General features: G+C 37.1%; 1 protein-coding gene across 1 annotated transcript; it reads right to left on the bottom strand.

The window, feature by feature from the left end:
- Positions 1 to 11,223: 11,223 nt before the first annotated feature.
- Positions 11,224 to 13,364, bottom strand: LOC121376786 (ATP-sensitive inward rectifier potassium channel 12-like). The gene is made up of 2 exons (XM_041504593.1): positions 13,128 to 13,364; positions 11,224 to 13,008 (listed from the first exon to the last, which is right to left on the bottom strand). Exons 1-2 carry the CDS (start codon positions 13,362 to 13,364, stop codon positions 11,932 to 11,934), a joined length of 1,314 nt encoding a protein of 437 aa, XP_041360527.1. The 3' UTR covers positions 11,224 to 11,931.
- Between the last annotated feature and the right edge of the window lie 964 nt (positions 13,365 to 14,328).

The following is a 14,328-nucleotide window of genomic DNA, read 5'->3' as shown; positions in this document are numbered from 1 at the left end:
AATGTGATGGAATCCTTTGGATTCCATAGAACATATTAGTTTCTACATGATACTGATTTTTATTCTAAATTTTAATATTATCTATCTGTGAAATTTGTATTTTTACAGTTCTTTACTCTGTTTTTATTTAACTGTTGAATTTTTATATTGATGTGGACCATTACTAAGTTTTGCTTTTATCATAGTTCGACACCCAATAGCCGATGTATTTTTCGTGTTTGGGTGTCGTCAAACATTCATTCATTTCATTTAATATATTTCTACCTACAACGGCAATAAGGAGGCAAGAAGTTTAGAAGCATATCGAAAAACAACAACAAACAGCAATAACGAAATATCGTGGTTTTAGTTATTTTCTTCTTTTTTTTCATTATTTTACTTAAGACACATTGACATATCAGCATTCTTTCGTGTCTTTTTGTCTTGGAGTAATGTCTTCATCTGAAAATATCAAGTAAATGAATGAATGAATGTTTAACGACACCCCAGCACGAAAAACACATCGGCTATTGGGTGTCAAACTATGGTAATGGGAAAAACAAAGTGATGATCAACACCAATATAAAAATTCAACAGTTAAAATAAAAACACAGTGTAAAGGACTGTGTAAAAATACAAATATCACAGATATATATAATTAAAATTTAGAATAAAATTCAGTATCACGTAAAAATTGTAAAATCGTTCTGGATGGAATCGAAAGGATCCCATCACAGTTCGTGGTCCAAATATATCTTTTCGAATTTCTTTCAGATGGGTACACTCCACCAAAATGTAGCGTACAGTCAGAGTAGAAAATATCAAGTAGAACATATATATATATATATATATATATATATATATATATATATATATATATATATATATATATATATATATATATATACATACTACTAAAACAAGAGGATTTGGAAATTAAATAAAAGAGGAATTAAAACTCAGCAAAGAGACGTTCAAGCTGGAAAGACGGGAGACCGGGACAATTACAAAAATTAGAACTTGAGATACAAATCTACGCTGATGATGGAACTGTTTTAAAATGTGAAAAAGACAACGTTAGTTTTGAACATTTTAATACATGTCGATTATTACAACAGGACGTGAATAAAGTTATGATTGGCAAGCGTTAAATTGATTTTTATTGATATACATTATTAATATTTCCAGTTAATTTAATAACTCCATCGGTTGTACAGGTCCTGGGTGAGCGATTCTGTTATTAATAGTTTGTCGGGATAATATTTTAGTTTCTTCTTGTTTTGATACACAGACTTTAGCGTTCAATATGTGACGAAACAACAATAAATTTATGTTTACCATCTTTTGGTTTCCCCAGTTTATGACTTCAGCTAATGCCTGCTGCATTGATATTCATTTGAAATGGGTTTTTTTTCATATGTCAATTACTTCTTGATTGTCTGTGACGTGTCGCGTAGTTTCACGTTATGAAACTTTAATTAAACAGTTCCTACGTGAATACTGCTCCTGTTCGTCTAATCTCTCATTTAATAAATCCATATCTTTAGTTCTTTACCAACTTCGTGCCCTGTAACTCTGCTTTTAGCTCGTTTTTATTTTTGCAAACTTATATTTTAGTGTTTCTGGTCATCCTGGTGTTTTCATTATCACAAAATGCTTTTTTCGTATTTTTTAAAAACGCACTTGCGTCTGAGAAGTCACGGTTATGGAGTCAACTTTTAGTCTATATTTTAAATGACATTTCATTGTTTCAACGTCACACACTTGTTTCACTCTGTTGTAACCTTATCCAAATGTGTTACAGGTTTGTTTGATAGGTGGGCAACTGCTTTAACGTTGTCATGTACCACAGAGGTTTCGAACACGCCTACCACGAGTCCGGTCTCTGATATGACCAGGGACTCTGGTTTTCGGATTAATTAAACTTGTCTCCAATTTTCACGGGTTGAAGCTAAGGTTTGCGACTTTAAGAATTTGTTTTTATTGTAATCCAAGAAATTGCGATATTATTTTACCAAATGTCCACTTGATAAAAACACGAACCTCCGACATAGCTTTGTTGAATTGCTGCTCTTCTAGATCTGTTAGCACCTCGATAAGGAGCCATATCGTACAGGATAGCCTGGGTCACCGTAAATGTGAAATATCACCATCACTAATTATTGTCATGTTACGTTCTTCGAGGTCTGGTAGTGATCCTCTAGGCCGAGTAAGTACTCTGCCGTTCGAGAGCGATCATAGCCGTCCGTCTAGCTCTCAAACGGCAGAGTACGCGGTCTAGTGGACAGCCATTCCGTGTTTTCGCTATAGACATATCTCTAAATGAGAGAGCGATCATAACCTTGCAAATGTCCGTCTAGCTCTCAAACGGCAGAGTACTCGGTCTAGTGGACAGCCATTCCGTGTTTTCGCTATAGACATATCTCTAACAGAGAGAGCGATCATAACCGTCGAAATGTCCGTGTTTTCGTTATAGAGATATCTGGCTGAGAGAGCGACCATAACCGTCGAAATGTTCGTTCAACTATTTGTTATCATACCACTGGGAGCGGCGACGCTTTAAAACTTAAGACCATGTACTCTTTTGTGACCATACTACTTCATTTGACAATATCTTGACTTGAAATTTTTATTTTATACTGATTTTAAATGTTGAACTGTTGTTAATAATATTATCGAAGACAATTAAACACTATGTGAGCTTATTTGTTTATTCTTCCATTACTTCAGTTCAAAATGACTATCAAAGTAACCTAATTTTTAAATAATTCTGTTTCTATGTGAAGTCTTCAATTATATCAAATGATAAGCACTATGTGTATTCCGTTTGGGGATACAGGGATGCATTACGCAAAAATAAAGAAAAAGATAATTAAGAAAGCCAGTTAAATTTATTATGTTAATGAGAACTGAATATATTTCTTGACGGTTTTTGGCAATCAAAACTATAAAATTAGCAGAATTCTTGAAAGTTGTTGTAGATGTTATGTCTCATTGTTCTTTGTTATTGCAGCAAACAAATTGGCTTAGCTGCTTCAACATTCTCCACACCCAGTAGGACAATTGAGACCAGTTTTTTGACAGGAACTGCTCATACTCCCACATCATGTCTTGCATTTACATCAAACTATTTCGAGGTTTCGAGGCCTGTTGTGCCATTGTATAGACATGTCAGGGTGTGGCTTTTCCTGTATGCGCTATGTCATCTTGTTTGGCATTTTCATCCAAAAAGATCTAAGCTTCAGCCAATGACTGATGTTCAATTAAATCCGTCGAATCAATGTTTATGTGTTGTGATAATGGAAATATACTTTGTGTATGTTTTTGTTTTTGCCACCTAATTTATTTATTTATTTATTTCAACTTATTTTTCGTTCTTATATCCAATTAAGGTTCAAGCACGCTGTTCTGGGCACATACCTCAGCTCTCTGTGGGTTAGTGAGAGAGAAGTCGGTGTAGTGGCCTTACACCTACCCACTGAAACGTTAAAACTCGCTCTGGGTGGGAGCCGGTACCAAGCTACGAACCCTGTACCCATCAGCCTTATGTCCGATGGCTTAACGACGACGCCACCGAGGCCGGGTACCACCAAATAAAAGTATTTCAATTTAAAAAATACACCACCCTATGATCGGTAGCCAAATAATATAAGCATGGTATGTAAACACTTCTCTTTCATCCTCCTTGTTTCACAGTGTTGTGCTGCCTCATTAGTGCAGCAATTGTTTCATGTGTTTATTCTTCGACACCTACAGAAAACACCATGGTAGCTGAGCTGCTAAACACCCACATTTCTCAATAAAACAGATGGTTTACAGACCTGATAGGTTGCTTATTGAAGAGGATTTATGTGGGTGGTAGCATGATTCCACAGTGAATAGCTACTGATAAAAACTGTAACAAGCAATGGGACAACAGCAGGAACATGCAATATGGTTGCATTTCATTAGCTGTATGAAAATCCCCTTTCAAATTAATGTTGCTCCTAAGACATAATGGATTGAAAAATAATAATCAAAGTTCTATCTATATGCATATTATAAAATATACTTATTTAAATTTGGATGATAATAAGGACAGAGTTATCAGAGAAGCCATATGATGTGTTGGTAAGTTAGTATCATAAAATATAGTCTTTTTCAATGTAGAAATGGGAAAGTGGATGAAATGAGGGGGGGGGGGGGGGGGGGGGCACGGGTAGGGGAACAAAAATCAGTTGCACTAAAATCGGAAGCTGTTGTTGAGAAAGTGATGTGCGCACATTTTGAAACATCTATAGACATGCAAATACCACACATTGTGTTGGTAAAAATGCGAAGCATCTATACCACGTTCACTGGTAACTACTCCAGCTAGACTGGTGGCATACCTTACGTCGTGTAGTGTACGTAATTATATTGTTAGCCCACCAATAAATGGGTGGTGTTTTTAAAATGGGATCCTTTTTTTTGTGATGGGCAGCAATTCTGATTTGGCAATACATGTATATGTATTTCTGGCGTATGGATATGTAGCTACGTAGTTCATTTGGTTCTGAAGGATACTGACAGTATTAACATCAGAGGATTTAATCTCTACCATAAATGTCAAGAAACTGAAAATAGAACGTCTGGGGGAGTTTTCCATTCTTGTAAATTCCCCAGAGTAAAGTCACATTAACTCCAAATTTACAAGCTATGGCTGTTAAAGTTACGGCTCATAAGACTATTACTCTATGTTCAGTTTATTTAGCCCCTCGAAACAAGTATAAATTTTACCCTAGGGTCAGCTCCCTACTCCCTTTATTATCATGGGAGATTTTAATGATGACCACACTTTGTGGCGATGCGATGACATAAATAATAGAGGTAAACAATTAGAATACTTAATTCTCTAAAATAACTTAATACTGTTCAATGATAAAAGTCATACGGTGCATCCTTTCATCCTGCAGGTGGTTCTTTCACGTCCTTCTGAACATGGATAGGAGCCACTCAAGTATACAGTCTGTTGAAGGATAAAGATTCGCATATGGAGACGAAACGGTCAACTCGGATCTTTAAAAGTGTTAGCCTGGATAAAAGAGACTAGGAATATTTTGATGATAACGAGTCAGATGATAGTCTTGATTGCATTTCCACAGGGCAAGTGATGCCCCAAAATATCAATAATGGCATTTGCTCATTGACCTTTTATTGCAGAACAAACATATACCACTTGCGCTTGTTAATTTGTCCATTTCAGAACGTAAACGTGGGTTTTCTGGGTGACAGATGCACCTGGAATTGGATGTTTTACCATCGACATGGATAGCAGTGAAGTGTCTGAAAACGAAACTCTATCTTACAGAAACCTTATAATGTGGAACCTATTTGAACCAAGATGTTCATTCCATACCTTTCAAGGTTTTACTAAGTTATATGACCTTTTGACCTCTGGTGACCTAATTAATCAGCCAATCGTGTAGCAATGCATATCAATCGTTACGTCATGCTACTAGCTGAAATGTGTGTCGTAATATATAATCCTACCATAAAAGGTTTTAGATTTATACGGCATTATGTTTCCACTATGCTTAAATATCGGAAATTCTGACAAACCGCCATATCACAAAAATCGTGCATTATATATTTTATGTCAGAACGATTTGACTAAACATGTTGTTTTCCTCTTCTGTTTGGCTAGAAGTATACACAGACTGTTTAAAAGACTTGATAAACCACATTTTATGGACATAAGAGAGAAGTCTAACCGAAGAAAATGGACCAATTTTAAGCTTCGGTAAATCGGCGTGACCTTTTGACCTCTGATGACCTAACTAATCAACCAACCTATGTAGAAATGCAGATCATGATTACTTCATGTTATCACCATCAGTTTGAATAGTAATCTATAAACCTACCGTTGCAACATGCCTGGATAGTATGTATGTATGTATGTATGTATGTATGTATCTATGTATGTATGTATGTATGTATGTATGTATGTATCTATGTATGTATGTATGTATGTATGTATGTATGTATGTATGTATCTATGTATGTATGTATGTATGTGTGTGTGTGTGTGTGTGTGTGTATGTATGTATGTATGTATGTATGTATCTATGTATGTATGTATGTATGTATGTATGTATGCATGTATCTATGCATGTATCTATGCATGTATGTATGTATGTATGTATGTATGTATGTATGCATGTATGCATGTATCTATGTATGCATGTATCTATGTATGCATGTATGCATGTATGCATGTATGCATGTATGTATGTATGTATGTATGCATGCATGCATGCATGCATGTATGTATGTATGTATGTATGCATGTATGCATGTATGCATGCATGTATCTATGTATCTATGTATGCATGTATGCATGCATGCATGCATGTATGTATGCATGTATGCATGTATGCATGTATGCATGTATGTATCTATGTATGTATGTATCTATGTATGTATGTATGTATGTATGTATGTATGTATGTATGCATGCATGCATGTATGTATGTATGTATGCATGTATGCATGCATGTATGTATGTATGTATGTATGCATGTATGTATGTATGTATGTATGTATGTATGTATCTATGTATGTATGTATGTATGCATGTATGCATGTATGCATGTATGTATGTATGTATGTATGTATGTATGTATGTATGTATGTATGTATGTCGGAACCAGTTGTGTTCCTCTTCCATATACACAGAAATATACAAACATAGTTAAAAATGTTTCATAAACCACATGTTACAGAAATGAGAGAAGTTTGACCAAAAAATGTCTCAGGTTTCAAGCCCCGGTCCAAAATGGTGACCTTTTGACCTCTTCAGACCTAATTAAAAAAAAAAATTTTTTTTTTATTTTATGAATACCCAGTAGGGATCAGTAGTGTTAATATAATGGGTCATTTGTTATTCTATCTTGTATATTAACTGAACTACAGACATTTTAGTTATCCCTACTCCTAATTCCTTCATGGCGCAGATTTCAACACTGTTATTAAATTAAACATTCCTGAGTTTGCTGGAATTTTTAAGATGTTATCGACTAACAGAGACTTTCTGACGACTGTAATTACATATCAAATATATTTCTGGTCATTGTAATATTTGTACTAGGTTAAATTTCATTTAATTTCCTAAAAAAAAAAATCCAGTTTGGGCTTGTTAATAAGACGGACAGAAACACCTTGAATACACAGACACTGATACTCTAAACAAGAAAATATATTTAATATGTAAGTTTAATCGTAGAAATATTTTATTAGGCGGAAACATCTTACAATGCAACAAACATGGGAATGCCCCTTTAAAAACATCAAATGTTTTAAAAATCGGAATAGATTTAGCAACTAAGAAACCTAATTCCAGACCTGTTGGGCTTTTTCGGTTAAATAAATACCCACCTAGCTCTTGGACTAATACAGTTTGTCCTTTTGGAAGGAAGGAAATGTTTTATTTAACGACGCACTCAACACATTTTATTTACGGTTATATGCCGTAAGACATATGGTTAAGGACCACACAGATATTGAGAGAGGAAACCCGCCATGTCCACTTCATGGGCTACTCTTTTCGATAAGCAGCAAGGGATCTTTTATATGCACCATCCCACAGACAGGATAGTACATACCACGGCCTCTGTTACACCAGTTGTGGAGCACTGGCTGGAAAGAGAAATAGCCCAATGGGTCCACCGACGGGGATCGATCCTAGATCGAGAGCGCATCAAGCGAACGCTTTACCACTGAGCTACGTCCCGCCCCTTGTCTCTTTGTAGGAAGATTACTAAATGGAATAGGTGCTATTACACGTAAGACATGTAAAACACCTCGAATTATGATTGTATAACACAAGTAATATAAAACGCAATAAGTATCATATCTGGGGTCGGTGCGTGATTTTTCTAATGAGTCGTGGCAGGGATCCTTGATTTTTGAAAATAGACTTTAAAAGTCCTTGACAGGTAGACGGGATAAGTTTGCATTTTGTGAATGTTCGGTAATATACATGTATATTGTTTAGCAAAAAGATAGCCAGGGGTCCCCGCCTGGAGAGGGGTGGGTGCAACTTTTAAAAAGGGCCTCTACAGTATTCCAAAGTATACATGCTATATACGCATTCTACACCCTCACCCCAATTTATATTTTAGTTCGCAGTTTTTCCATCTGACAGAATAATTCCCATGCGATTGCCTGATTCAGCATCAATCTTTACTGCTGAAACCTGGGCAATCATTAAATCCAAATATATTATTTTTACAGACTCACTTTCGTGTCGCCAAACCTTACAGTATGTGAAATTGGAGCATCCCTTAGTTGGGATGGTGATACGAAAGTGTGTCGTTTTATCAATTGCCAATAAAGATGTTATATTGTGTTGGATACCCAGCCATGTTAGCATTAAGGGTAACGAAAAGGCATATGTTGCTGCCAAGTCTGCTTTGAACTTGCCCCGTGTCCATGTTGGTGTCCCAATCATTTCGATTCCATCCAGAATTTGTTTTACAATTTTTACGTGATACAGACTTTTACTCTAAATTTTAATTTTATATATCTGTGATATTTGTATTTTTTCAGTTCTTTACACTGTTTTTATTTGACTCTTTTTATATTAATGTTGATCATCACTTTATTTGTTTGATTTACAATAGTATGACATCCAATAGCCGATGTATTTTTCGTGCTGGGGTGTCGTTAAACATTCATTCATTCATTCATTCATTCATTCATTCATACATACATTCATGTTGGTATACACTGATTTTAAATTTCATATTAAGGCACTAGTTTGCGACCATTTGGTTGTTGAAAATTGACAACCTGTTGCATACAGTAGTCTCTAGCCTTGACCCAACATAAAAACATGACATGGCTAGAGGACAATCCAGCTAGGGATGCACAAAACAAATCCATTAACTGCAAACTGATACTTTATTTAATGGCAAATTGTAATCTGCAGAGACACCTAGAACGGAAATGTGAGAGGGTAGGTGTTAGCGTTGCTCATTTCGTACTTGTTCTTTGGACTATTTTTAAATAAGTTCATACCCTTTACATGTTTTTTTCAAAAGTTTGTTTTGTTTAACGGCATCACTAGAGCACATTGATCATCGGTTATTGAATGTCAAACATTTGGTAATTTTAAGTCTTAGCGAGGAAACCCGCTACATTTTTCCATTAGTAGCAAGGGATATTTTATATGTACCATCTCACAGACAGTATACCACATAACACGGCCTTTGATGCACTGGCCGGAACGAGAAATAGCCCAATGGGCCCACCGACGAGAATCTATCCTAGTTAGAAATGGTAAACTGTTGTCACTTCAAAACTAATGAATGAATAAATATTTAACTACACCCCAGCTCAAAAATACATATCGGCTTTTGGGTGTAAAATGAATATGATTATTTACATAAAATTTGTTTTTATATAATTATATAACATATAAAACAACATAATAATAATAATAAAAAAATAAAAAATCCTATCGCAGAATTTAGCGGGAAGAAGCGTGTCCCCCTCAGATCCGCCACTGATATAAACATTGTAAGAAACCGTGGGCTTAAAGCTCGGAATCCTCGGTTATCGTTCCATTACGCATCATGCAGGCAATACGGACACCGGAAGTAGGGAAATCAGGCATGACTTCACTTCAAAGGGCTTTCTTTCTTTCTTTTTTTTTACACACATACATACCACAGGAGCATCCTGATTTATTAATCGTGTTTTTAATCATCGGCTATTGGATGTCAAACATTTATTAATTTTGACATACATAGTCTTAGAGAGGAAACCTGCTGCATTTTTCCATTAGTAAAAAAAAAGTAAAGTTTGTTTTATTTAACGACGCCACTAGAGCACATTGATTTTTAATCTTATCATCGGCTATTGGACGTCAAACATATGGTCATTCTGACACTGTTTTTAGAGGAAACCCGCTGTCGCCACATAGGTTACTCTTCTTTACGACAGGCAGCAAGGGATCTTTTATTTGCGCTTCCCACAGGCAGGATAGCACAAACCATGGCCTTTGTTGAACCAGTTATGGATCACTGGTCGGTGCAAGTGGTTTACACCTACCCATTGAGCCTTGCGGAGCACTCACTCAGGGTTTGGAGTCGGTATCTGGATTAAAAATCCCATGCCTCGACTGGGATCCGAACCCAGTACCTACCAGCCTGTAGACCGATGGCCTGCCATGACGCCACCGAGGCCGGTTTTTCCATTAGTAGCAAGGGATCTGTTATATGCATCATCCCAAAGACAGAATAGCACATACCACGGCCTTTGATATACCAGTCGTGGTGTACTGGTTGGAACAAGAAATAGTCCAATAGGCCCATCGATGGGGATTGATCCCATCAAGCGAGCGTTTTGCCATTGGGCTACGTCCTTTGTGTAAAGTTAAAGTTTGTTTGTTTCGTTTAACGACACCACTAGAGCACCTTGATTTATTAATCGTCGGTTATTGAATGTGAAACATTTGATAATTTTGACAGTCTTAGAGAGGAAAGCCGCTACATTTTCCCCATTATTAGCAAGGAATATTTTATATGTACTATTCCAGACAGGGTAGCACATACCACGGCATTTGATATACCAGCCGTGTTGCATTGACTGGAACGAGGAATGGGCCCTCTAACGGGTATTGATCCCAGACCGACTGCGCATCACGCGGACGGTTTACCATTGGGACCATTCGTGCACCAATTGCCACATAAAGAAACCGGCTGAATCAGTGTTATGGATAGGAGTGTCAAAGTTCAAATTACAACACTTCGTTATATTCACTTTCACTTTCACTTTCACTTTCCCACTCATAATTTGTCCCTAATTAACTATGGAATATATATATATATCATATATGTATATCAAGTCGTACATGCATATATATATACAAGTAAACAGTTGCTAGCATATTAAAATATGTATTAAGCACACTATATACAACGGACGTTGCCATGAGCCAAATTGAGGGGAGTGATTAGTTGTTCCCTAACTTAGATTATATATATATATATATATATATATATATATATATATATATATGTGTGTGTGTGTGTGTGTGTGTGTGTGTGTGTCTATATTTATCTATCTATCTATCTATATATCTATCTATACATATATATATCTATATATATATATATATATATATATATATATATATATATATATATATATATATATATATATCAATGATTATTTCTTTTTTATATCCAACCTGGATACACCTGAGCTATCTGGCTTGTCTGTCGCAGATGATATGTTAGAAGTTAGTGAGCCGTGCTAGGGTGTCGTTAAACATTCATTCATTCTGTTCGTCTTTTGGCTGGTGAGAGATAGAAGTCGATGTAATGGTGTTACCTTAAATTCGACCCAGAATTAATTTTAATGTTTTTTAAACACTGATTTCTATACAAACACTTAAAATATATTTGTACAAAGTTTGAAATATAATAATTGTTGAGGACACTTACATATTATAACAATGTTTATACATACTAAATCCCCCGATAAACAGTACATAATATTTTATTTCAGAGTTGCGTATTTAGCCATCGTAGAGATTAAAGGTAAAGTTTAACGACACCACTAGAGCACAATCATTGATTTATTAATCATCGGTTATTGAGTGCCAAACATTTGGTAATCTTTGACGTATAGACTTAGAGAGAAAACCCGCTACATTTTTCCATTAGTAGCAAATCTTTTATATGCACCATCCCACAGACAGGATAGCACATACCACGCACTTTACCACTGGGCTACATCATGCCCCTCGTAAATATTAAGGATCATTATCCAAAGGAATGATTTGTCATGTTTTATCACTGGCGTAGGGTGGGCTTGGCGGGTCCCCCACATTTTATATTTTTCTGGATACCCATAACACTATTCATAGATGGTGGTTTCCCCCTACCCCTTCCCTGTATAAAATCCTGGATACGTCAATGTGTTTTATTCTAACAAGCAGAAGCTTCTTTGATCTGGTACTTGTCGCCTTCTGGGTAATTTCGAAAGCGTTTCTGCACTCATATTTGAAATATCTTGCACTGCTGTAACATCGTCAAAATGCTGGAAATCAACGGGAAATTTGGACGTCGACGAATCTTGTTTGAAAGTATGCGCAAACTCATAACCCCACACTATTTCATCCTGAAGATACGACGTCCGTGCTTGGAAATTGAGGCTTGTGGAAGAAACCACTCCCTCCATGATGACTATTATTTCAAACTCGCATTTCTGCATGACGTCCCTTGACATCTGGAACAGTGGACTCGATTTGTTGATCTTGTGGAAGATGGTTGCGGGCCACCATAGTGTCAATCGAGAATCGATATCACCGTGAGTGCCCATTCGCATTTCACGAAAATTGTACGGCCATATTTTATTTCCAAGCTCGTCCTTTCGCAGGACAAACAACGCTCTCATATTGGCCTCGACTATCTCCGATAAACGAAGGTTGCCAACTCGGATCATTAAGCACAATTCTCCTTGGACGGTAGAAATGCAGGCCAGTTTGCTAAACGCGATCGTTTTCGATCTTTTCCATGGTACCTGGATTTTACTAAGAATTGTTCCAGCAAAGAGGATTTGTATGAGTGTACCCACGAGAGATTGGACGGCCAACAGAAGTACTCCCAGAGGACACTCCTCGCTGACATATCGATAGCCATAACCAATCGTTGTCTGTGTCTCCATGGAGAACAGCAACACCGACACGAACCCGTCACAGTTCCAGATACAAGGTACAGGCTTGGATGCATTTGCACTGACGTCGTCAAAGTCGCCGTGAAATTTGGCTATCGCGAACCACAGACCCGAAAACAGGAGCCAGCTGGCCACGAACCCAGCGAAGATCAACGCCACCAGGTAGCGCCATCGCACATCCAACACAGACGTGAAGAAATCAGACACGAACTTAGCATTGCGTTCTGGGATGTTGATGTAATTCACGTTGCAAGACCCATTCTTTTCCACAATTCGTCTTGTGCGTACCTCAGTGGAAGATTTGGCAGTACCTGACCTGAGGGACTTTCTTCAGATGCTACGCGTCCTGGTCTGGGTTTTGTTGGACCCTCAGTGGCAGATTTAGCAGCACCGTTGGGACTTTCTACAGATGATTGGAATCTTGATCTGGGTTTTGTTGGTACCTCTGTGGTGGGTTTAGCAGTATTGGTAGATCTTTCTTCAGATGAAACGCGCCCTGATCTGGGTTTTGTTGGTCTAATGGTAGTCTGTTTTGAATCGAAGTCTGCAGATTGTTTGCTGTGGATACTGCAATCCTGAGACGAGGACACTGATAACAGTTCTATCTGTCTATGCCCCGAGGAGGACACGCCGTACTGGTTCTCTGCTAGAACAAACGAGACGGTAGACGATTTCTTCATTGTTCACTTGTACAGAAGAAGGACACTATATTTAGAAAGAAAGAAAAAATAATAAGCTATTTGTATTGGGCCCAACGGCATTTGATCAACGATATACATACATGTTATACATAACACCATACAACTAAAAGGATCGAAATATCTCAGTGGACCCATTCTCTGGTTGTGAATTTACCGTTCCAACCAGAGCCCCACAATTGGTATATTACAGTAGACCTAACATTCTTATTAATTAAATACCTTTTCTATGGGCTTTTACACGATAAAACCACTTAAAATAATAGTATTAAGTATTTGTTGCGACCATTCTGTCTAAAACATATCAAATTTCAAACTTTTAGCCAAATTGGCTCAATAAAACAAAAGCTAGAGTGAGCCCGGGGACTTTTAGTTAATAGCGCAATTAAGATCTACGTATGAATTTGTAATTACTATGGTACTGAAGTGATCAAGATGAACTGGTAATCACAAGATATTCAAATATATGTGCATGTAAATCAGTTTTTCTTTTTCTGCTGTACTCGGACGAGAGACCGAAAAGAAAAACAGGCTTTCTCAGCTGTGACTATTCAGTCTGGGCCCGTTGTCAATCATACCTATTTTCACTAGTGCAGAAACCATACGCTATGATGGAAGGTGTCAATCATAACCATTTCCACGAGTGCAGAAATCATACGCTAGGATGGAAGGTGTTAATCATACCCACTTTCACGAGTGCAGAAACCACACGCTAGGATGGAAGGGTTTAATGTCGGCGTCTACTTCTAAAACGGGGGGGGGGGGGGGGGGGGGGGGGGTATTTTAAAGCTCCTACGAGATTTTCAGTTTTATTTTTCTTTGTGCACAACTCCTGACACACTCTTCATGTTTGGTTGCATTTGCCATAGATTGACACCCAATGGCAGATGTATTTTTCGTGATTGGATGTCGTTAAACTTTTATTCATTCAACTCCTTACACTGTT

This window comes from Gigantopelta aegis, chromosome 1 (genome assembly GCF_016097555.1).
Source record: "Gigantopelta aegis isolate Gae_Host chromosome 1, Gae_host_genome, whole genome shotgun sequence".
NCBI lineage: Eukaryota > Metazoa > Mollusca > Gastropoda > Neomphalida > Peltospiridae > Gigantopelta > Gigantopelta aegis.
This window is presented reverse-complemented; position numbering and strand designations above follow the sequence as displayed.

Coding starts and splice junctions, on each gene's coding strand:
- LOC121376786 (XM_041504593.1), bottom strand. CDS start 13,364: ATGAAGAAATCGTCTACCGTCTCGTTTGTTCTAGCAGAGAACCAGTAC. Junction 13,009..13,127: donor CTGCTAAACCCACCACAGAG/GTACCAACAAAA, acceptor ATCTGAAGAAAG/TCCCTCAGGTCAGGTACTGC.